Below are 27019 nucleotides of genomic sequence, written 5' to 3'. Positions count from 1 at the left end.
AAGTACCCCATATATTACAGTCCCCACACAGAGAGGAATGAATGTTAGCTTAATATGCGCCATTTCAGTTACGGGATGTATTGGTTTTAAAATAAAGGGGCCTTTAATACTGCTAGCATGAACGAGTGGGTCGAACAAGATTTAAGATCAGCTTTAAGTGATCAAATATTTCGATTTTTCACAATGAAAGATCACAAAGTTAATCTTCAATATGCTAAAAATCTGTGTGGAAATTAAACCTTGAATCTAAGTATATTGAGATAAGTAGCACATTTTTTTACTAAATCAAACAAATGTATAAATTTTTCTAAAATCAAACTAAATGTAAACATTAGAAATTTAGTTGCTTTAAAAATTTATACATGCTGTGCATGTATGAATTTTTAAAGCAATTAAATTTTTCAAATAAAATTTAATCAAACTGACTGCATTAGTATCAAATCTAAGTAAAGTTGTTGCACCCAAAATTGTTGCAGCCAAAAGTGGTTTTACAAATTGAACATATACCACTTAATGTGCATTCCTCAAGTGTCAGTGTTATCGCTGTTAACTAATGCATTCAGAAGTTTTAATGTACTGCTGAATACAGTTAGAATATCAAGTGGTGGACCGAATTCACAAAATCTCTTTTTAATACAAACATTAAATGTTTTTTTAATATTTGTAAACCTGCAAAAGAACTGTTTATTCTTTAATTTTTGAGTACTGAACTAATGTTTTAAAACGCTGTTGAACACTCTTGATAGTTAAAGAACATGTTCATAATTGTTATGTAATTGTTATTAGAAAATGTAATGCTTTTAATCGCTGCAAGCATTACATTTGTTGTGTCTGTGATTGCTCATAGCATATTTTGATATTTAACCTTTGCAGTTGATAAATTTGATATTTGACCTTTGCAGTTGAGTAAATCAATTAAATCTTTAAGATAATAATATCTTAATTATCCTTTTAATATCTCAAAGACTTAAAACAGATAAGCAACATATTTTTAGCTTCCATTCTGTTAGAGTTTTTTAATGAACTTTTGAAACTAAATAGTTGTTATAATTAGCAACTTTGCAATGATCAAAGGTGATAAAGCATTTACATCATGACATTTTTGCAAGTACTGGAGTTTTAAATTTACTTTCTAAGATTGTTTTAACTTATTTATATTATGTAAAAGCATAGGTAGATGGATAGGCATAAAACTTTTATTTGTAAAAGTTAAACTATACTTTCTAAAATCTTTACCAACCATAGTCTTAAAAGAATATTTATCTGCAACAATGAAGCTCAATAAATTTTTTTCAATCAAAAAAAAAAAGAAAATATAATATTTATTGTATTTTTTTAGAACCATTGATTTGCACTTTAATTTACTTTATATTTATGATTTACAATTATAATTATAAAGTAAGTTTTGGTAAAACCCTTTAACAAAATATAATAAATCAAAAATTAAATATATCATTTTGGGACAATAAACCCTAATTGCTGCTAACATCATAGACCAAATATTCTCACATAAAAAAAAGTAAGAACTTTAAATCATTTGGTGATGTTAACTTCAAAAACCCTGAAAAGACACCAACACTAGATGGAAGTAACGCTATTTCAAATTGCTTGTTAATAATGAGATGTTGCACAGCATTACAAAGGCATACAAAGCATTACAAACTAACAAACGCCTATAATGTGTAATTACGTGTAAAGAAATTATGAAATCTAAACTAAATCTAAAAATAAATGCTTTTTATTTTTTTATTCTTTTTTATTTATTTTCATTTATTTTTATTTTTAAGATTAAAGTTTAGGTGTCAGTAAAGATCTAGTAATTAATTTGACTTCTTCCTGATAAACTTTAAAGTCTTAGCCAAATCACAAGCTTGTTCAAGTTAAAATAACGAAGCATAATAATAAAAGAAAAAAATGGTTTGTCCCAAAATTATTTAATAATTATTTTTTTTAATTAAGTTTTTTTGTTAGTTTTTTAAAAGATTGAGATTAAATTTTATTGTTGAATTGTTTAATTTTTTTCTCTCTTATTTTCCTTGTATGGAACTCTGCTATTGAATTTAAGCAGGTTATTCTAATGAGGTTGTCTTACTTTTAGACAAGGTTTAAAAACACATTAAAAGTGTTGTTGGGTCAATGATACTGCTTTGCAGCTCTAGTTGCAAAGCTAGAACTTTATCTTGCTCTCATAAGATGGCATCTCTCTCTACAAATACTACCATGGCTACTGCTCAAGCAAGCTTTCATCATTTTCTCATCAACCAAAACTCAATCTACCATAACACATCATTTAGCAAAGTCGCATCCTTTTACTGTATCTTTTACTAATCTTTCATGGTTAAAAAACTTTTCATTTATCGAATTCATTTTCATTCATTCTAAATTCACATTTCATTTTCTTTTCATTCACTTTAAATTAATCTAAGTTTTTTCTTTCAGGGCATTGAAATTCTCTCCCAACTTCTTGTTTTTCTGAGTTTACAGTTTACAACCTATATATAGAGGTTTTTAATAATTTCAAAATTTCATTTAGACAATTATAAAAAGTTTTTGTTTTATATGCATACAATAAAACATTAATCACCAGTCTCATAAACTGGCTTCACTTTAAATAATAATCTTCATTAGTGGACCAATTAGAAATCAAAAGGTAAAAATTTATGAAAAAAATTAAAAAAAATTTCAATAAAATACAAGTAACAAATATAACAAAATACCAACTTTAAGTTTGTAAATTAATAAAACTCAAGTAAAAAGCTTTAAAAGCAATAATAACAACAACAAAAATTTGTAAAAAATGTTTAACTGAATAAATTTAACCATTTGTTTTAGAAAAAAAATCAAATTATGCTGAAAATTTGTATCAAACTTTTATAAATGTTCAAAAAACTTTGTCTTCACCAAATGTTATATTAATTTTTTTAAACTTTTAAACTTTTAAATCATAACTATATCTTTTAATAAATATTCAAATAATAAATATATTTATAATACTATATATATATTAATATATTTATATATAATAATATATATATATATAATAATAATATATATATATATATATATATATATATATATATATATATATATATATATATATTATATTATATATGTATGTATGTGTGTGTGTGTATATATATATATATATATATATATATATATATATATATATATATATATATATATATATACATACATACATACATACATACTAACATCTGAAAGTAAATGCTAGAAGTGCTGCACACATAGAAAGCACATAGAAGTTGTTGGTTTACTGACAAAAAAAATTAAGCCTTTAATTTCTTTAAAGAAAATTTCAGCTACAAGAAATAGTACATCCTATAATCTAAAATATAGCTTCTAATATAAATTAAAAAAAGTTATTTAAAAAAATAAAAACATACTTTATAAGATGCATGTAAATGCAATCTGTATTCACTTGTTGTTCTTGGAAGTAAAGATGCTCTTTTTGTAGAATGTTTTAAATTAGACAAAAAACTTTTCATATTCATACCACTTGAATTAATATTATGAGTCATCATCTCCTTCTCATTCTTAATGAGTCTCTTACCGATTGCTTCAAAGGCCTCATCCAGTTTTTCAGTACGCATCACATGAGCTGGAAATTTGCAAACAAAAATATAACATTAAATATACAGAAAATTCATAAACTTATTCTTGTGCAGCAAAATGCTGAAATGATTAAATGATTGTGATTTTTTTCATATTTTTAAAAAAAATCAAAGTGTTGAAATATCAAAAAATTTATAATGATACCATGGCTAAGACTGTGTGCTAAGTAAACTAGTTTTTCCCGCTGTCTTTTGTTACATTTTGCTCGTTTACCTATAAATTGAAAAAAATTAAAATGAATTAAAACATGACACAACTTTACATAGCTACATTGAAAACTTTTTTTACAATTATTATTACTTGTATGATTTATTATGTAAATAAAATTAACATTGAACATAAATAAATATGAACATACACTTTTCAATGGCTGTTTTTTCCAAACTATTGTATTTGTGATTTGCATCTAAACATTGTTTTTTATGTAATTGTTTCTGATTGTCTAGAAAAGCTAACATTTCATTTAATTGATCCGAAATTTTCTCATAATTTCGCACAAGTCCTTGCGCTAACTTGCAATTGTTTTTCTCATTTATCATTTGGAAAGTCAAATCATTTATATCTAAAAAAAATAATAATAATAAAAAAAGTATTTTTATTCAAGTATGAAAAACATGATTTGATATTGACAACTTGTAACTGATAGCTTTATGTTAATTGAATCACATCAAATAGCTAAACATAAAACGAAGTTGCACCTTTACCCCTCTTTCCTTTCTTCAAGTAATATTTTAGTATATCAAGCAAAAATGCTGATGATGTTTATCTGACAGGATAAGCCAAATATTAGTGCCTCTTCGAAATGCCAGTAATAGTATTTGTATCTTTTAGGAGAAGATAACCATCTTTGTGTAAATCAATTATGTTTACACAAAAGCAATAATACTTTTGATTGTAAATTAGTGTTTTGATTGATCGCTTTCATATTGCACACTTTTTTTCTGAAGCTATTAAATTGGATGTTTTTTATGATAAAATAAAAAACAAAATAAGTATTTTATTTCCTGTGTTGGTTTCATATAAATAATGATGAATACGAAATGGAGAATATTGCCCATCAATTTCAACAAAAATGACAAAATAAAAATAAAAATTGAGTGCTATAATATTCCTGTTTTTACCAGTTTTACATTCTTTACCATGAGTACTAGATCTTTCATCAACTTAGAAAATATTCTTAAAACCAGGATATAATTAACTCAAATCCAAAATTTGGAAATTCTAAAAAGCAGGACATAGAGCAGTGCTTAATCAAACCAAAATTTAAAATCGAAAATTGAAAACTAATCTAATAACAGCCAGCCTAGAGTTAAAAGAATGACATGCAACTGCAAACAGCCTAATTTTTTCTAAATTGAATGTAGGTGAAACGAAAGAGCAGATAAACACACTGATGCATCAACATGAAAAATGTGTTTACAAAAAAACAAAAAAAACATGTTCATAATCACTATTAGCTTTTCATAAAACAATTTTTTGCAAAAAAGATTAAAAATTGATAAAAAGTAAGAGAGAAAGAAAAAACAAAAAAAACAACGTGTTCTGCCACTTTTTCAAAAAAAGAAGCCATTTAACTGCTAATGTCAGTAGTGACATTTTATTATTGAGAAAAGTTATATTTTCTGATGTTTTAAACAACAACAACGACAAAGAAAATAACAATAACAACAACAACATAAATGAATTGTAAAAAAAACTTTGGGTCAAAAACTTTTGACTTTCTAAAATTTGCATAAAAGCATACAAAATGTTTTATTCCATTAAATATTAGTGCTTTTATAACTAAAACTCCCTCAAATAGAGTATGCAGCAAAGAACCATAATTGTTAAGAAAAAATAATTTTTCAATTTTTAAATATTTTAAAAATAGTTTCATTCTAAAAAAATTGTTACTTAAAATTGAACATGTAAAATATAAATAAAATTATTATCTGCTATCTGTTATATATAAATATTAAACTTGATGCTGCCATTAATAAAAAAATGTGGCAATGTCTAACTAATGTAAATTCAAAAATATGTAAATGCTAAAGTTCATTATAAGGCTTCCAGTTTTACTTTTCAAGTATTTTACAACTAAGTTGATTTCGCATAAAGAAAATACAATATGTACATATAACATCTATAGAATTATTCTGTTTTGCATTATAAAGAATAAAATGTTTAAAAAAAAAGCAAGCTGAGGACTTCTAGATTTACTTTGCATTATCTACTTTATAAGCAAAAAAGGAGTTTACAAAAGTATGTTTTTAATTTAAACATGATTGAAAACCCTAATTTTATATTTAAAGTATAATATTTTATTATTATAGCCTTGCTTTATTATAGTATTATTATAGCATTGCTTTATATTAAATGAAAGAAAGTGGTAAAATTAAGTAATATCAAGGAAATAAGTAAAGTTGAGAGTTTATAGTTATTTTATAACTCCCCTGTTTAAAACATGACAGAATTAAAAACAATGACAGAATTAAAAAAACCATCAAAATAATATTATAGCCTGTTTCATTTTTATGAACCAAATGAGATGCCTTTATCTAAAATTGTACAAGGAATTGTCAATGCTTTTGTGGTTAGATTATTAAATCTGAATTTCTTATTAAACCTTTACAAATCTCAGATGTATCTCTAAATCTGTATATTATCATTTATTTATTAATAGCATGTAACTTTTGTAATTTTTTTAGAATTAATAAAGTTATTAAATATAACTTCAACGTGTTAATTAATGAAACATATTCTGTTTTGTAGATGTTGTATTTTCTTAATCTTAACTGGCTGTTTAAATTAAATAAGGCTGGGGATGACCATATTTAAAATATAGTTAAGTAGTTTTTTATTTTTTGTTGGTTTTATATAACTTATGTAACATAACATACTAAGTTAAATGTTTGATTATGTTTTATATGAAATTGTTAAGTACAGTGTTATTGTTGGGTGATATTTAAAAGATTACAGGTTAGATTTTATAAAGTTTATTTTGCTTTTTCACAACTTTTTAAAAACTGTTTGTATGCTTTTTTTTTCTATTATGACAAAACTTTTTTCCTTTAAAATGTTTTAAATTGAATAGCAATATTTTAGTTTGTGCTTTTATTAGTGCCATAGTTTATCACAAATTTATAATTTCTCTTTATTTTTAGTTTGTTTCACATTGTTTTTAAATAAATTTGTTTGATTATATATTAATTCATAAAATTATATATTAATTCATTATTTATTACAAAACTTTTGTTGCTCTTTTTATGTTGCTCATATTATATTTAATTCAAATTAAGGCGCCATCAGTAAGTTGATTCTTCTTTTTATTACCTAATATATTAGTGACTTTTTAAATTTTATTCAAGCCTTTAGTTCCATTTTATTCAAGCTGAATCATGATTCTGGAAATAAGTTTTATAGTTTTATTTTATTTCTAGAATCTTATAAACTTATAAAAAAGATTTCCTTTTATTTCATAAAAAGAATGGGTTACCTTTACCAAAAGTGAAGTGTGTTTGCGAATTGGGGGGAGATTTTTTTAATCAATATTTTAAATGATAAAAATTGTTGCTCATTTTTAATTAACTTTTAATACTATATTTTATTCAAATTAAGGTGTCCAGATTTTTTATTTATCACCTATTATATTAGTAACTTTTTAAATTTTATTTAATTCTTTATTTCCATTTTTATTCAAGCTGAATCATGATTCTTATGAGTCTTATAGTTAACTAACTTATATATCCTTATCTTAGTTCATAAAGTTTAGATATTGTGATTTTTTTCTTGAGAACAAAGAAAAATATTATAAATAGTTAATAAATATAATTGTCTAGAATATGCACAATAAGATAGATATCAACAATATCAAGTTTAGTTATATAAAAAAATAAAGTGTTGGTTTGGTTTTTCTTATTGGCATACTTAACCCTATTTTTCATCAATAATTAAAAAGTTTGAAAAGAGTTAATAACTATCAAATTTTTAAATGCTTTGGGAGGGTTTCATATGATTTTATATGGTCGTATATATGATAAGTTTTCTTGCATTTTGTTTACAAGTTTAAAAATTTTAATTGTATTCTTTTTTTTTTCTATAGTTTTATCTTTATTTTCTCAAGACAATAGGGTTTTTTTTTTCCTATGAAGATTATGTACTACAAACATTTCTATTTTTTAATATTGTTACTTTGTTTCTTTAACTCTACTTCCATGTTTTACCAACTCATTACTTTTTTTTTTCCGGTGTTCTATCATTATTTTACTTTTTTTTTCTCGGTGTTCTATCATTACTTTACTTTTATTTTTGGTGTTCTATCATTACTTTACTTTTTTTATTCGGTGTTCTACCATTACTTTAATTTTTGGTGTTCTATCATTTTTTTACTTTGTCTACTGTTGAAATATGGTTTTAATTTAGTAAATTTTAATTACTTGAAATATATTATATTAACCATTAGCTAATAGATGTTTAAAACGTTTAAATAGTTCCAATCAAGGTTTCAATAACTTAAGCTTTTGGTTGCCTAAAAAAGTTTGTTTACATCATTAATTATTTTGCATAATAGTTATTGTCTTTGCAATAAGTGTCTTTCTGATTTTCACTATTTTTAACACAGTTCTCGTAATTAATTTAATATTCTCTAACAATGATGTTATTCTATATTTAATGGGCAAGATTTTGTGAATTCTAACATTCGCAAAATCTTGTTCATTAATGAAATAGTATAAATGTTGTATTAACTATAAGTAAATGTTGGGTCCTTAAAATTTTTATGATTTTTTTTGATATCACAGTCAATAATGACCTGTATTATAAGTCCTATGAGCATTTCAACAGAGTTTATATGCACACAACCTTATATAATGTCCTTTTACAATTAAAGCTTTGTTGTGGGGTTCCTCAATATCTTCATTAATATGTATATACCTGCTTAATCAGTTTTAAGATTGAAACATACTACTTATATTATATGATAATTTGATATAATCATATAATCTGTCTATGTAATTTATTAATAGGTAAACCTTATTTTTTTTATTATTCTCTTTTGAAGAAACTAAAATGAATAAAGAAGATGTCACGTAATAAGCTACTTCAATCTTAACTAGTTTTTTTTTGTAAATAATGTGTTAAACCATTGTGGAAATGGTTACTAAATACTAATAGTATTAGTGATGATGTTCTTTTAAGTATAAGCAAGTCCCATTTAATTTTGTTATTTTAGATAGTATCAACCATCAATAAAAAACAGCAGTTAAACTGATTTTTAGTGTTTACATGTTATGTAACACAAAAAATCAATTTATGTCTTTTACAGAATATTACAGAATGAATAGAAGGGCCCACATTCTACAAGGTACATTAAGTGTGGGCCAAATGTTAGGGAATATTCCCCTTCCTTTTCTTGAAAGAATGGCACCCTTTGAAGACCAAATACAAGGGTAGGGAGTTGTGGGAAAACATTACATTAGATCTGTAACTAGTATTTTTGTAGTTTGCCAATCTACAATTTGTAAATGTTTTTTGAAAATATATTTCTATTTTTTTTATTTTGCATAGATATAGTAACTGTAAATAACAAAATTTGCTTTGTTAATTGATGATTTATTTAAAAAAAAAATTTTTTTGTTCTTTTATAGATAAGTATTGTTTTGTTTGTAAATAAATTTAGTTAAAAAGATAAATTTTGTTCCTTTTTCTTAGCAACTAATGCTTTTTTTATTGGGCATAATTTTTAAATACTTAGTTCATTTTTCCTAATAATTGCTATTTAGCTAAACAAGTATTTAAATTTATATGAGTAAATACACTCTTTTATTTTGCATTTTATTATTTTGGTAAAAGATTACTTATAACTAAAATAACTTTTCTCACATGCAGGGCTTGTGATGAAGAAAATCGTCAAGCGTGTTATATCGCGCTCGTAAAATTAGAATATGTTTTCATCGGGCATGATTATGTGCGCTCGAGATAACGTCGGCGAGCGCAATTATGAAAATGCTAAAGGCGATACTCATAAAAAGCTTTTTCTTTTTTATATCTTTTTTTATTTGTTACATAATTTTTTCGTCAAAAAATGTTTGAATTAGTATCACACTTATGAAACTACTTCAACGAAAGAGATTTTTATACTTCCAAACTTCTTGTATATTGTCAGATCGCGATTTTATTTTTAACTATTTATGTTATAAAAAAATAATATCAAACAAAAACGCAACTTCTTATTGATTTAGTATTGAAGTATTTTAGTGACTTAGTTTTGCTTCGTTGTTTTGATATATGTATTTTAAAATGTTACTCTGTAAACTTAATTAATGGTTTTTATATTTCTTGATATTTTTTATTCAAATTAATTATTTAATTTTTTTCTAAAATTTCTTTTTTAAATTACGTTTTTTTATCTTAAAAATATAACACAAGAATAATTTGAAATAATAATAAATAAGAATAATATCTTTTCATTTAATAAATATTGACATCATTACTTAGTTTTCTTTTCGAATGTCCTTAATTGCGAACATTCTAAACAGAATCGTTTTAAATTTGAGTTAAAATAAATAATAGTTAATAAAAAATCTATACTATGAACAAAAACTAATTTTAAAAATTACTCTATTATTAATATTTATTTTTATCATAAACGATGTGTGGAATATTACAAACAATAAATCAAATAAATTTTACTTGATATTTTCACAAGATTAAAAATACTCCGCAGTTTTAATTTTCTTACAATGGTTTTCTAATTTTCTATTCTTATTTTATTTGCGCATTTTTGTGTTCGCATTGTGTTTCCACGTGCACATTCCATTATTGAAATTAGTGACGATTAACGACTTTAAACTGCTCATTTATTCATTACGTTAGTGCAAAAGAGAACGACGTTGTTCTTTTTTTATTTTATATCAGTTGTTTGATAACAGAATATCTTTAATAAAAAATCTTTTTTAAATATTTTATGAAAATAAAAAAATAATCTTGAACTATTGGACGAGCGTTTTTTATAGGCTCGTTATAAGCTGAACGAGCGTTGTTTATCGCGCCTAAAACGTTTGAAAATACCGTTTACGGGCGCGTTTTACGAGCGGAGCGCGATCGCGCTCGCTTCATCACAAGCCCTGCACATGCCAAAATAACGTAAAGGGGAGGAATCCCCTTTACGTTATTTCTGAGTATGAGGGTCTAAACTTTATTATAACTATAAATTTTGAAAAACATCAGTAGAAATAACAGTTGTTATCCATTTTAGAGATATTATGTTACTAGCGTGTTTGCATAATTAATTAGGTAAGTCCATGCCTTCCCAGAAAACGCTTGTGGTTTTATGTCTTGTATGTCTATGCGTGAGTATTGTATTTTAGACAACTTGGTCATGATCGTTTGCAAGTTTTATTATATTAGGGATTATGGGAAAAACTAAGTTAAATATATAAAAATAGAAATAAAATAATAATTTAAATAATTTGTGTACTTATTTATGTTTCTTTAGGGTGGTTATTATTTTGGCATCCTATGATTCAACCAAATTGTAAATTTCAATTTAGAACCGAATATGAGAAATTTATTACACAACTGAAAATATTCACGAAAAAAGTTAGAACCGAAATAATTTCAATCTAATTTTCGATCGAAAGTCATAATTGTATTTAGAATTTTCGATCGAAAAACGTGAAATAAAGTTTTTTAATTACATTAAAATAAAAAAAGAAAGGATTTTGTAATTCGATCCAAATTTTTTCGGTTGTAAAATTCGGTTCTAAAACTTTTGGCGCAAGAAAGGATTTTTTAATTCGATCCTGCAATGAAAGTATACTTTTCGGTTCTAAATTTTTCGGTTGTGAAATATTTTGGTGATATTTTCGAGGATAAATATTTTCGGCTCTATCGTGTGACACGATTATTTTCAGCAATTAAATTGATAAAACAAAGCAAAATTTCTTTTTAATGTCAAAATCATTCTTTTTAATGTCGAATTAAAACCAGTTTTAATTCGACATTAAAAAGAATGATTTTTTTTTTTTTTTTTTAAAAGAGGAAAGCAAAAATATAAATTACTAGCTGTTTGTATAATTTTAATGTGAAAAATATATATTGTCTTTATATGAAAACATCTATGTAATGCATGTGTATACTTTTATGCATAACTTTTTTTATTATATAATTATACTTATTTGTTTATAAGTATGCGCATGTACTTAAGAACAAATAAATATGTATATGAATAATTATATTATAATTATATAATATTAGTATACACCTATTCCCCTCCCCCATTTTGCTATACACTTTTTTGAGTACTCACCACCTCCTTAAAAGTATATATGCTTTTATCCTACCTATCCAAGTGGTATTTAAAAGAAAAACAAAAAAAACAACAACAGGATAGCGGTGTGATTTAAACCACGGACATTCCTTGTATGAAGTAAATGACTTATCCAAATAAGCTAAATGAGTGTATACTTATCAACAAATTAATATAATTATATTATAAAAAAACTTATACATAAAAGTATATGCATGCATTTCATAGGCGTATTCATACAGGAACAATATATAATTGTTACAATAAAATTATACAAATATATTTTATAACAGATAGCAATTTATATTTTTGTTTTCCTCTTTGAAAAAAAAATTTGAATATAGGAAAATCATTCTTTTTAATGTTGACTTAAAACTAATTTTTTTTTAACTTTTGGCTTATCCAATTTTGTTGCTGAAAATAACAACCACCCTAAAAAACAAAAACAAAAGCAGTACACAAATTATTTAAATTATTAATTTATTTTTTTTGTTTAAACTTATTTTAATTTTCTATTTTGTTAGTTTTGCTTCTTTTGTATTTGAAACTTAAATTTTTCTGCAATGCATTAATATAATAAAACTTGCAAACAGCAGTGACCAATTTGTCTAAAATAGAATACTAACACGTGAACATACAAGACAAAAAACCACATGTTTCCTGGGAGTGCTTGAAATCTATGCATCTAACATAAAAGAGACTAATTTATTCCCTAAAGTTGGAAGATGTTACATTAAAACAATTTTATTTAGCAAAAAAAAGCAAAAAGGAGCAAAATAGAAATATGCGTATCTTCTACCCATGTTTATTATAAAAAAGTTTCAAGTATAAAACTTGTGTCATTAACGCTAGCATAGATTTTCAAATGAATATTTTTCTACTAAAAAACATTAAAGCAACAAGATCATATAAAGAATAAGTAACAAATTTTGAATGTTAATTTATTTGAAAAAAAAAAAAAAAAAAAAAAACTTTTATATTGTTTTACACAAAACTTACTTATTATCAATCAAAAAGATTTCATTTTAAAGTTTTGAGATTGTTTCCATCCGCAAATGATTTTTTGCTTACTTATAAAACTTTTTCACAATCAAAAAACACTTCTGTAATTTTTTTGAATAAACTGTGTAATCCTTGATACAGTAGGTGATTACAAATACTGTTAGTTTGCAAGATTCATAAGTAAAAAATAAAATAGTCTGAAAAAGTATTTGGTGAAAAAACTGGATGCAGCAATTGCAGCTATAAATAACAATAACAAATTTTTATTTGAAAGCTAATATTTTAACACTTCTGACAGTACCTTACACAACAAATTATTAAAAGCCAACCCATATGGCAAAACTCTGGCCTTAAATCATATCTTTGAAAAGAGATAGAAAATGAACTGGTTAATTACCTAGCTTAAGAAAATGCAAAAATAGAAAACAATATTTTAAAAACCCAAAAATAAAGCTTCTGAAAAAATAAAGAACAAAAGGAGAATAAAAAACAATCAAAATTCTCAATGAAAGTTCTTGCAGAAAAAAATAAAACAAATGTTTAATAGAAAAATTTAATAAGAATAAGCTTCGATTAATTATTGACAACTAGTAAGTATTAATATAAAAGTTATATTTTTTAACTTAATTTAAACAAATAAGATAAAAATTAAAATGAAAAATTTTTTCATTCGCAGTAGGTGAAGAAATATATATATATATATACATATATACATAAATATATATATATATATATATATATATATATATATATATATATAATATATATATATTTTAATATATATATATTTTAATATATATATATATATATTTATATTTATATATATATATATATATATATATATATATATATATATATATATATATATATATATATATATATATATATATATATATATATAACAATAATGTATATACAACATTAATAAATACATATATTATATGTTAATTAATTCCCTAACTTACTTAACCTAACAACAGGTTTTAGTTATTAGGTTAAGTAGGTTAGGGAATTAATTAACATATATTATATATTAACCTAACAGCAGGTTTTTCTTTAAGATTCCAAAGTAAAAAAGACATAAAATACGATTCATCACAATTTATTTTTTAAAATTTCAAAAGTTTTTTTTTAGAATTTTTACCACCATGTCTCTTTTAATATGTGACTTAATGTCACATTTATTATTTCCGGCGATTTTGATGAATACATAAATATTGCACTATGTCTAGTTCCCACATACAGTTTGCACATAAAGTACTTAGTTACTCTTCTTTTTAACATGAAAGCATTAATTATGCAAAAATACATCAAACAATTTCCCTCACAATTAAAGATGTTTGAATAATTTACTCTTTGGAAAACTCAAAAAAGAAACACAGTATTACAATTAAATTATTAAAAAAAACATACCAACAGATTCATTTTTTTCAAAATTAATCTCAAGGGTATAATCAGGATTTGTATCCAATGTATCAAGAGCATCCTCATCAGTTAATGATACAATATGAAACTCATTGTAAATCTGACGTTTTATATCATCTATTGTTACATTATGTTTTATTTTATTCTATAAAAACAAAAAATAAATTTAAAATTGTAAACTAATATACACAACTTTTAAAAATAAATTAAAAAAAACTTAATAGTACTAATAAAAACTGATTTTATCATGATTAAAGCATAAAAACATACATTAAATATAAATGCAGAAAAAACACACCATTGTGGTAGAATCACACAAAAAAACACACCTTTGTGATAAAATCATCACTTGTATCATCACTTAGTGTCACTTCATCACCATCACTATCTTTATCAACATCTTCTTTAAGTTTTTTTATTTCTTTTTCTTTCAAAAGTATTTCTTCTCTTAACTGTAAATTGTTATAATAAGTACTAAGTAATAGTTAATAAGTATCAAAAAAAAAAAAAAAAAAAAAAAATTAGATGCAAAACAAAAAAATAATAAAAGTAAGTAATATAAATTATAAAAATAAATTTTTTTTTACTAATTTAATAAAAAATGTGCATATATACTTTTTTAGCACGGCCTAATGTTTTTACAACTTTGTCTCGTACGGTTTTTAAAGCATCTCCAATGTATTCTATTCCTGGATATAATGTATCCGTGATTATTTTAGCAATGTTCCTTAAAAAGTCGAAATTAAGACTACTTTCTACTTTGAAGACATTGTTTGAACCCAAAAATGTAACATTAGCATTGAAATTAAATGTACCCCTAAATGCGTTATCTAAAGAGGTTTTAAAGCAAATAAGATGAATTGTAACAAATTTGTTTATTGCAGATAATGCTTTATCTTTTATATATTTTCCAGTTTTTTCTATTATATCCAAACCAATTTCAACATATTCTGAAACTTTTTTTTCAAATATTTTTGTATCTGCAACTTCTCCAATTATGTCCATTACACCGTTATATATACTTTTTGCACCTTTTTCTACAAAGTCTACAACTGTATCTTTAATTTTTACAAATATGCCCCACCACATTGAACGAACCTAAATAGAAAACATTAATTAATTTTCATAAAAAAAAAAAAGATCCTTAATTGAAAAGATTTATTAAAAAAAATAAAAATAAAAATTTAGTATCAGAATTCATTTTAATTTTATTAGAATTTTATTAACTTATTTGATTTTTTTTTTGAGTTAAAAAACCCGCTTATTAAAAATACTTATACTTCTTGTTTTTTCTTGTTTGCCTCGACTCTAATAGATCGTTCTCCCTTATCCAGTAGACAGTTTGATGAGCACCAATTTTTTGAAAAATAACCGATTTCTAAAATGTGAAAAACATTTTGATAGTTAATTTTAAGATAGGAACATTTGACAGAATTCAGTAGAAACATTCGATTTGCTGTAAAAAAACTCATACATTGGACAACAGAATTTTCAAAATAATGCTCAATACATGCTGAGATTTATGTTCAAATTCACACCTGTACAACTACTGTACTGTTCAATTTGGAACCTACTACTGTACTTTAAAATTAATAATTAAAAATTAAAGTATAACTATAAATTAAACTAATTTTTTTAAATTTAACTTGACATTGATTGAAAACATTTTCTATCAAAATAATAATAAGAAAGAAATTAGGATGAATGGTCAATCATGTGTTTTGACAAAGAGCTGATGACATTCATTTAAAAATGATTAAGGTAAGAAAAGGTTTTTTGCACTTTTTTTAATAAAAAAACACTAAAAATTGAAATAGGTAAATATGTAGCTTACATAAATGTAAAATTTTATTTATATAAAGCTATATACACAAGTCTCTAAGTTTTCTGTCAAGTCCAGTTTGCAGATCATATATGTAAAGATTTTGATATGTATAATATAGGAAAACTTTTAAAACAATAAGAAGTTTTTGGTTTACATTGCTTTGTTTTGTATGCAAAATATTAAAATTAAAAAAACAAAAAACAAATTTTCCACCAAGCAAAGAAATCGAATCTTTGGAGAAATTTAGTTCTTCACACAGAGAAAAGCGATCTTAAACACTAAGCTACTATGGCACATAATAGCAAAAAATAAAACATTTTGAAAACTTTTTTATAATGATAATAATTAGTTTAACAATTTAAACTATAAATTATAATTTATAATTATATATAAATTATAATTAATAATACAAACAAGCTCAACTATATAGCATCACAGGTAAAATCTATAACTCTAAACACAACACTAAAACTTAAGCTCAATGGGGGTACAATTTATAAAAAAAAAGTGATTAAAAATCACATTGTGTACATTTTACTACTCACACAAAATTCATTAAATTTTTAATTGTGGTTTTACTAGAAAACATAGAAGTAAGGTTGGCGATTTTTTGACAAACTCAAACACTTCTAGGTCGGCACTTAGGTCGGCATTGCCAAAAGCCAACCCTATTTCCAAGGGTTGAATACTTGAACTCATGATAAACAATAGTCCATGCAAGAAGTAATATTTGACCCGCTAAATATAAGTTAAAGATAATTTCAATGTAGAATTCATTTGCATAACCTTAACAAGTTGACAAATAAATGTTTTCACTTTTTTGTTTTCTTTATTGCCAATATTTAATTTACATATGTAAATTAAAAATTGACAATAAAGAAAACGAAACATATGATACATGAAAACTTGGCTATAATCACCTTAGTGATTGTGGTTTTCATTTTACAAGCTTTATTGTATATTATGTAAAAACTATAATCATAACAGTAACATAATATTGAAGCAGTAAGATGTTTAAAAATAAATTTATAAATAGTGTTTACATATAGTTTATAGAATGTTGTGGAAGCATAAACAAGGCATACACTAATTTTAATTCATGAGTCATAACATTTTTAAAAGTAGAAAATGAAATTTAATTATAAAAATGAAATGATAATAATGAAATTGTGATATTGATGATAATTTAAAAAAATTTTTCATTATTATTGATAGGTAAATCAACTGTAAACAATGTTATTGTAAAAATACGATTGTTTTGTTGTAAAATACCACAGTGGATATGCTATAAAATAATGCCCAATAGAGAAAGACCAATTTTAGACCATATTATCAAACGCAAATCAATAGCAGATGTCAAGAAAACTGCTGCTGATATTCCACATGAGTTAAAAGTTTACGTTACAATAATATGTGTTTAAAGTTTTCCATAATTAGATAATTTTTCCTTAATTAATTTTCATGTACAAAAGTTGTTTCAAATAGGAATAAGTGCTGAATTTTTATAAAAATTTAACATGCCTGCTACACTAGTTGCAACATCTCTGCAACATGCATTTTCTTGTTACACAAAACTACACTAGGAGTGTTCAATAAATTAAATGACATAAATGGCTAAACCCAGATGACAAAATGGCATTTGAAACAAAATAAGAAAACTTTAGTTAGATTAGTATCATTAATTATCTAATAGATAACATTTTTCAAATTTGTTTAATATATGAAGTTTATTATACACTGCTAAGTGTTTTTCTATAATAGTTTTTAATAATAATAAGCTATCAATTACCTTAAGAAACTGAGTTCCACTTAAGTGAGCAATCTATATCTATTTTTATTGCAAAGCAAAATCAAAGCTATAATCACCTTAGTGATTGTGATTTCCGTTTACAAGCTTTAATGTATGTTATGCAAAAACTATAATTATAATTGTCACATTGTACACATGGAAGCAGTAAGATGTTTAAAAACAAATACAATGCTAAGTGTTTTTTTTAAACAGTTTTTAATAATAATAAGCTATCAATTACCTTAGAAAACTGAGTTCCACTTAAGTGTGCAACCTATATCTATTTCCTTGCAAAACAAAATAATCTTTGACAAATTGTTTACTTTATATTAAAATAAAACCTTAATTTTTGTTTCATGTTAATTTAAATGTGTAAATAATTTAAGAGTTTGAATACTTATTGTTTGGTGACAATTTTTTAAATAACACTTTTATTACTTTTATTAAAGTTTGTAATATTTTTATTTTTTGAACTTTACGCAAATATTAAACAAACAAACTTGTTTTAAAATGATTTTAAAACAAAATTGTAAAAATATTACCAATACATTTTTGTAAAATGTAATATAAATAAAATACTATAAAATGTAAAAACATTAACAATACATTTTTGTAAAATATGATATAAATAAATTACTGAAAATCGATTTGAAAGTATCGATTTAAGTGTAATAAGTATAACTTTTAAAATATGTGTTTTCATTTTCTTATTAAATCTAAAGCATTATGGGAGAATTGGAACTTTTTACAAACAAATGCCTTCTTGGTGTAGTGATACCATCACTAGGAATAATCCAAAAAGTTATTGTAGGTTTTATACCAGACTTTTCCTTTTACTAGATAAGTTACCCTCGCCCTGCTCCTAAATATTTTCATTAATTTGTTAATTTATATTTAGTCATATAACAATTTATATGATAAATATTTATAAATTTTGTTTTATCAGCTCTTGCATACTTCATTAAGAAAAAGTTGTTGATATGAAAATTTACACGGTTTTTACACAATGCAAGGTAAGCCATTTATTATGCCTAACACAACTTATCACTTTACACACTGTTTAAAACAAGTTGTCAAGAAAAATGATTTGAAGGCATGAATCTGTCAATAATTTAGTTAACTTTAGTCAAATTCAACAAGACACCCACATCCCTGCAGTACTATACTTAACTTGTTTTTTCATAATAGTCTTGTTCTTCAAGACCATGAAACTAAATTTGACTCTTAATCAATTTCAGAAACATATGTAAAGTTTTTCCGCACATAATAATTATTATAGTGCATATTCTTATTCTGCAGTAAACTGTTTGAATATTTTTAATATCTTTAACAGCTCACATTATTTTCAAAAAATTTACACGAAGACTATATATATTTTTATATTCAAACCATAACTAAAACACTGTATTTACAATATTCATGTTTACAACACAATTTATATTCATTTAAATAAACTTACCTTTATTGCATTGTCGTGTGCAACTGTACTCAATCTTGCTTTGATATTGTTCAATTTTATTAAATGTTACAGTCATCTTTTCTAGAAGTTTTTTTCCAACATTGTCCAGCAACTCCTTTGTTGCAAGAATCTCTTCATACTGCAAGGCTAAAAATATTTTTAAAAATGTTGAAAAGAATCAATACTACAGCTTCAAAAAGATTTGTTTTTGTTTTAACAAAATATTTAATAAAATTGTTATTCAGAGATAAATGCAATGCTTAGAATGTTACAGCTTCAACCTAGAAACCTGTTTATTCACAATAAATATTTATAAGATGTAATATGAACATTGAGAATAACTTAACTTAAAAAAATTTAGATTTTGCATTATGCAAAATCTAAATTTCTTTATTTCATAAGAATATTTACATGAACTGATTCTAGAGAAGCATTCTCTTCACCATTATTGGTAGTTAACTAAAAAAGTATTCATACTTCCAAAAGTCATCAAAACTATTCAAAAAAAAGTATCCATGACTTCAAAAGTCATCGAAACTGTTCAAAAAGTATCAATGTTTCCAAAAGTTATGAAACAGTTTGAAAAAAAGTATCAATACTTCCAAAAAGTCTTCAAAATTGTTTGAAAAATTTACAAAACAGTTAAAATAAATTTTTTATATCATTCAATTTAAGTTTTTTTTCTCTTTCTATTTTTACTGTTAAGTATAAAACAAACGCAGTTGGTGGTGTGAAATAAATACAGTTGGTGGTGTAAATTAAATGCAGTTAGTGGTGTGAAATAAATATAGTTGGTGGTGTAAAAAAAATGCAGTTTGTGCTGTGATATAAATGCAGTTAGTGGTGTAAAATACATGAAGTTGGCAGGGTGAAATTAATGCAGTTGGTAGTATAAAATTACTTTTTAAATAAACATAACATAAATTAAAAATTAACAAAACCTAAATTAAATAAGTAATAAAAAAAAAAGTAAAATAAATAAAAAATTAAAACAATTATGACATAAAGTTTAAGAAAAAAAAATTTATAACTAATAACAGAATAATGATTAAAAAATGATTAAAACATACAATATTTTTTAATCTCTTTATCAGTGTATTTAACTATTTCTAGTGTTTTTTCAGCAGCATCTTTGAAAATATTGTTGGCCTCATTTGTTGCTTCATTAACTGACGATAAACAAGATGAAACCTAAAAATATTTTAACATTAAAGATATCTAATAAATAGAAACATAAAATGTAATTGCAAAGACATTATATGTAATTGAAAATATATTTATTTTCCATAATTGTTCTTATTTCTCAATAACTCCATGATCAATACCAGGCTCAAAATAAATAAAAATAAGCAGGATGTTACAAGTATGAAAACATCATTCTTACCACGAAAAATTAATATAAATATCATAATTATTTTAATTATTTTAATTTAAAGATATATTAATTTTTGTTTTTATTTCTTCAAATTTATCCATTTTTTACTATGTATTTATATTTTTGATATTTATGTATTTATATTTTAATTCTATTTTTCTATTTCTTTTGATCTACATAAACTAGTATTGATTATATTTTAATTAAAAAGATTGTATAATATGTGCAAATTAAAAAATGTTTTTTTGTTATATTAAATTATTATTTTTATTTATTTAGTTTGACCATAAGGTTCTGCGCTACCTCATTACTTTTATTTAATTTGACTAATATTGAAATATGGTTTTAATTTAGTAATAAATTAATGTAAAACAAATTAATATAAAAGCATCATCATTTTAGCATTATTTTTCGCACTTAGGTTGAACATCTTCTTTTCTTAGCTGAAGCTTTTTATGTCATCTGTAACATACTCTCTCTTCAACTTACAAGGTTTCTTATCTCTACCTCTATCTTTTTCTTCTAAAACTGCAACTCCCTTCATGCTGATATCCAATCATATAGGTCTTTACACTCTACATGCCTAAACCACTTTAATTTTCTTTGATGCATCCTATCAGATAAACTCACTAATTTTGTGTCAAATTGTGAGGTAAAATACCAGCTAGTTGAAGAGAACTCGATAACCAACTGAAATGTTTTTTTTTGAATAAATAAACCATGAGTGAAAATTAAAGTTAGACATCTGCTCACTTTATTTTTAATAATTAACACACAATTTTAATTTTTAATTTTTTTATTTTGTTACATTTGCAAATAAAACCTTTTACGCTAACTCATCTTTTAAATCTAATTACCACACCCTTCATGTCATCTTTAAAACTAATGACCAAATTCTTCCTGTCATCTTAAAAAAACAGTTTATTATTTTAACAATTTGGTCTTCTAACTATTATTAGCAAAGTCTTTAAATCTTTAATTAACAAACTTCTAATACCTCATTTTGAGTCTAACAACTTACTCTCTGACAATCAATATGGATTTCTATTTGCTTTTTCTATGCTAACATGTTCACCGTTATGACAAAAAAGTTTTATTGTACATCAGTATGTCTATTACTCTAGACAGTAAAGTTTAACACGCTGGTTTTCTCTATAAGCTCGTTTCATATTGTGTATTAAATGATTGAATCATTCTTTTTTAATTGCAGTATTAAATTTTCCCTTGATGAACAACATTCATTACCAGTAACTTTTGGGGTAACAAAAGACTCCATCCTTGGGTTGTGTTGTTCCTCATCTATATCAAAAATTTTCCTTATATTCTTACCTCTAAAGTGGCTCTATTTGCTGATGATACATCTATATACTACTAACTACTATATATACTATACTAAAAAAATTTTAACTTTTGCTTAGAACAGGAAGCTATTTGAATCTGATCTCTTTTCTGTCACAACAGAGCTTGCAGTGGCAGGCAAATTTTAACTAAAAATGTTTACTGCTAGCAGATGTTTATCAGATGTTTACTGCTAACAATTTTATTATTGTTGTTGATATTCTTACATTGATGAATGGGAACATTCTTACTCACCTCTCTACTAATTGTTTTTAAGGAATATCATTCACTAATGACCTCTTATGGAAACCATATATATTTGCATATGCTAAGGTTGTTTCTTTTTGATCTGCTCACCATATTTTTACTGACTCCAGTTTCTACCTCTTGTATAAACACAACCATGGTCACTACTCATGGTCGAGAGCTATTAGCACTTGTTCTTTCAACTAAATCTTGTGTCACTCATCAGCTAAATTGCATCCTTTTACTGTAACTATTCTTTCATGCTCAAAGTTCTATTCATTTAGTTTTTCCTTCTAACATTGGTGCTTTGTTATAAGAAACTGCATTAAATGATTTTCTGAAAGGATCATTAAATGCATGCTTTTTTTTATGATGTTATTGAAGCAGCAAATAAATTTGCACAAATGCATAAATTTTTTTGAACATTTTTTTTTAATATTATCTTTATTTATTATTTTAAATATTTTTCTTTATTACTATCTTTATTATTTTATTTATTATTATTATATTTTTATTTATGTTTTTATTATTACTATTCTTCCTTTTCCTTTTCTAATTTAAAATTTGAGATAATTTTGTTAATAAAACTTCAGTTTCGCTTTGTTTATTTTTATTACTGCTTATTGTAGAACTGTTTTAGTGCACATTTTTTACTTCCAATTTATTTGTTTGCATGCACACTGAAAAATTATATAATTAGTTACCACTTAACTATTACAAACTAAATACCACTTCTTAATTACCATTTCTTAATTACAACTTTCATGCTTTCAATTTCATCTTGAAAATGTGTAGTCACATTGATTTAAAATTATTTCAAAAATTTTTAAAAAAACATTACGTACCTCAAATGCAGCTTTTTCAAGGCTATTTTCTTTTGCATATGTTGCTACAACTGACAAATTTGCCTCCACAATTTTAAGCAACTTTCCTGAAACAGTAAACTCCATTTTTTCTTTACCAATATCAATTTTTATAGCTTGTGAAATTCCCAAAATACTAATAGCGCCTTTTATAACAATTTGTTTCTGTAATATAAGAAAACATAATTGTATATATATACAAAATATATTAAAACTTTGATTCTATCAATTATTATTGAGTCAATTTGTTTTAAATAATTATGAAAGATTATGAAGAAATATGCAAAAGATTTTATAAATTTATTCAGATGATAAACATGAATACAGCAATTAAACAAGAGAATACAACAATATGAATCAACAATATAAGAGATCACATAACCTTGAAAACATACAATGGTGTAAACCACAAATAAGAAATCCCCTCAACCCAGACAACTAAACTTGTCCACAACTTAGATGTAAAATAAAAAACTGTCAGCCTTGTCGTCAATCTTCTTCACTGACTTTCTTTTCCAACGCAATTGTTTATAATTGGAACACTTACCTGATCAAATAGGAAAAAATGAGCAGCTAAAACATTCTGTTGCTCTGGACGATTTAAACTATTGTCTAAATGTGCTGCAGCTAATGATATATTACTATACTATATTAAAATAAAAATCTCTTTTCTCAGTATGAGAAGAATATCCATGTAAATATAGACATAGAGCCATAAAAATATTAGGATGTCTTGAAGTTGCTGAGAAAGTTGAACTCATTCTATAAATCATTAGAAAATATAATGCTTATAGTTTTTTTGAAGAAAAAAAAATATTTTTTTTGTTTTGTTTAAAGTTTGTAATTTTAACTGAAGTGGAAAAACACAACAACATAATTGTTTTCACAAAGTTCAAAGTGGTGTTTGAGGTACCACTCAGCAAATTGTTTGCAAATACCACCAAAATGCAATTCTTTTAGCATTAAAATACCAAATACCTTAGAACATAAATATCTATTGAAATTAGTTGTCTCAACGAATAGACACGCTCTATGGTTGTAATAATATATATTGTAATAAACAGCATTGTCAATGCTGTTTATTACAACATATACTAATACATTTTTTGTCAGCAAACAAAAAAAGCTTTTCCAATCAAACATCTGCATTTTAAGCTCGCTATCATCAAATGCTGCATTTTTAGCTTACCGTCATCAAAATTTAAAAATTCGAAATTACTGAACTGTAAGGTACAGTAAAAGCTAAAAAAAACTTAAGGTCTACAAATTTTTCACTTATCTTTCACCAAAAAATTGTAAATATGCAGTTATGCACTAATGCTAGCGATTTGCATTATGCTGTATATAGTCTTATATTATGCCATAATTCATTTGCTTAACATTACTTTTTGAAACTTAAATATTATATTTAAGTATCAAATGATAAATGTATGCAGTTTGGCTTTTAAATCCTTAAACTGCATCTTGTTCAACAAAATTACTTTTTTAAGCAAATTTAATTAAAACTTGGTTTTGTTAAAAAAAAAAAAAATTCTTAAATCTTTAACAAATTCATTTTTAACAAAGCTGCAAGAAAACACTAATTTTAATTTGGGAGTTAAAAGATATGTATGTATATATGTATGTATGTATGTATGTATGTATGTATGTATGTATGTATGTATGTATGTATGTATGTATGTATGTATGTATGTATGTATGTATGTATGTATGTATGTATGTATGTATGTATGTATGTATGTATGTATGTATGGATGCATGTATGTATGTATGTATGTATGTATGAATGTATGTATGTATGTATGTATGTATGTATGTATGTATGTATGTATGTATGTATGTATGTATGTATGTATGTATGTATGTATGTATGTATGTATGTATATGTGTGTGTGTGTGTGTGTATGTATGTATGTATGTATGTATGTATGTATGTATGTATGTATGTATGTATGTATGTTTGTATGTATGTATGTGTGTTTGTGTATGTAAGTATGTATTCATGTACTAATGTGTTTATCATACAATCAACATTCTAGTCTATTTTATTTTATCTGAAAACTTTTTTTTAAAGCTTTAGCAATCAAATGCCTTGTATTGATTGTTATAACCATTTAATATTAACTTTTAAAACAACTTTTAAAAAAGTAATATAATACTGAATTATTTTTCATGACTCATTATTTCTTCTTTAAAATAAGTCCTAAAGTTTCTTTAAGAAAATTTTGAATTTTATTTTAAATGAGACAATAAAAATTAAAATGCTAAGAAGAATAGATTTTTGTGATTTGCCTTATAATTTTTTTAATTATTAATTCCTAAAACACTTCAAATTAAATAATAATAAAGCGAAAAAAATTATATAATAGTAATATAAAAGTAATACAATAATAAGTAATAAATAATAGTAATAATAAAGAAATCAATGAATAATACAAATAATAAATTAAAGTTCACAAAATTGAAGACTTACTGAATTTGAAGATATATCAATTAAAACTTTCGGCCCATGATTAATGTCACTTAAACTTCTTGTCAACTTTAAAGCACCATTTAAAATGTCTATTTTACTTAAATTACATTTAATCAAAAGCTTTTTTGTAGATATTTCTACATCAAGTTTTGCTTCAAAGCCAAGGATGTTTATTACACCTTTCAGTTGAAATCCATTCCTAATATGGACATCTTTTCCCAAAGAAATATTTTTACCTAAAAATACAACTTTAAGTTTAAAACTCATCAATTGTGAAAAAATAAAAACATCTTTTACAAAACAATATTGCAATTGTTTCAAAAAACTTGTCTAAAGATCGTGTAAAAGATTTAGATTAATTTGATTTCTAGACAAAGAGTCATTATATATCAAACTACCTATTTATTTCTACACAAAGAGTCATTCTATATCAAATTACCTATTGGACCCCTGGTTGGAATTACCTTTTTGATCATAGATTTAATGACAAAAATACATTCTTATAAATTTTAGTTTGATTGACCAGGCTGTTTTAAAGTTATAACTAAATTGATATGAAACTGGTAAAATTTTGGTATTAGAGCTTGCAGATGATTTTTTAAATTTTTGACTAAAAATAACTAATTTTGAATAGTAATAGTTTTTCTACCGAAATACCCATTTTTGTAATTGTTTTTTACTGTTTTCAAGTTATTTTTGAGTTGTTTGACTTCAGAGTTGCTAAAGAATGCAAAATTTGTTAATTGGAAAGTTTACTAAGCTTATGCAACATTTGTTCATGGAAAGTTTATTAAACACTTGCAGCAAACTGTTAAAAAATCATTATAAAAAAAATAAGAAAAAGTACTATAAGCATAAAACATAGAGTGAACAGTAGGGGTATGACATTTTTATATCCTCAGTTTCTAGTATAAAAAAGGTGAAATTTGGTTTGAAAGTAACTAAAAAGCCATCTACCTTTTAAAAAAAGTAACTCACCCAATTGAAAAAGGTCACCCCCAATGACTCTTGATTATTTGCTGGGTCCCTTATATCACTGAAATTTTTTTCTACAAAAATATATTAACCTGGGTCTCAATAGAATTTTAAAAAGATTTCAGAAACAATAATAGTTTAAATAAATAAATCTATAATAATATGCAATAATTTTATATATTTTAAATATATTTTAATATATTTAAATATATTTAAATATATTTTATTAAATATATTTTATTAAATATATTTTATTAAATATATTTTATTAAATATATTTTATTAAATATATTTTATTAAATATATTTTATTAAATATATTTTATT

General features: G+C 24.1%; 1 protein-coding gene across 4 annotated transcripts in view; it reads right to left on the bottom strand.

Annotated features, from left to right (window-relative positions):
* Nucleotides 1-27019, bottom strand: part of LOC105849018 (uncharacterized) — a 111768-nt gene that overhangs the window by 1763 nt on the left and 82986 nt on the right. For all 4 annotated transcript variants that reach the window (XM_065803679.1, XM_065803681.1, XM_065803680.1 and 1 more), the window contains 11 exons: nt 25719-25954; nt 23228-23410; nt 20494-20614; nt 19424-19570; nt 15631-15728; nt 14966-15448; nt 14680-14802; nt 14339-14495; nt 3995-4198; nt 3781-3849; nt 3408-3622 (listed from right to left, as the gene is read on the bottom strand). In XM_065803679.1, coding sequence (XP_065659751.1) covers nt 3408-3622; nt 3781-3849; nt 3995-4198; nt 14339-14495; nt 14680-14802; nt 14966-15448; nt 15631-15728; nt 19424-19570; nt 20494-20614; nt 23228-23410; nt 25719-25954 — 2036 coding nt within the window. The remainder of the gene's footprint in view (nt 1-3407; nt 3623-3780; nt 3850-3994; nt 4199-14338; nt 14496-14679; nt 14803-14965; nt 15449-15630; nt 15729-19423; nt 19571-20493; nt 20615-23227; nt 23411-25718; nt 25955-27019) is intronic.

This window comes from Hydra vulgaris, chromosome 08 (assembly GCF_038396675.1).
Source record: "Hydra vulgaris chromosome 08, alternate assembly HydraT2T_AEP".
Lineage (NCBI taxonomy): Eukaryota > Metazoa > Cnidaria > Hydrozoa > Anthoathecata > Hydridae > Hydra > Hydra vulgaris.
The sequence above is the reverse complement of the archived record's forward strand: the minus strand, read 5'-3'. Positions and strand labels throughout refer to the sequence as shown.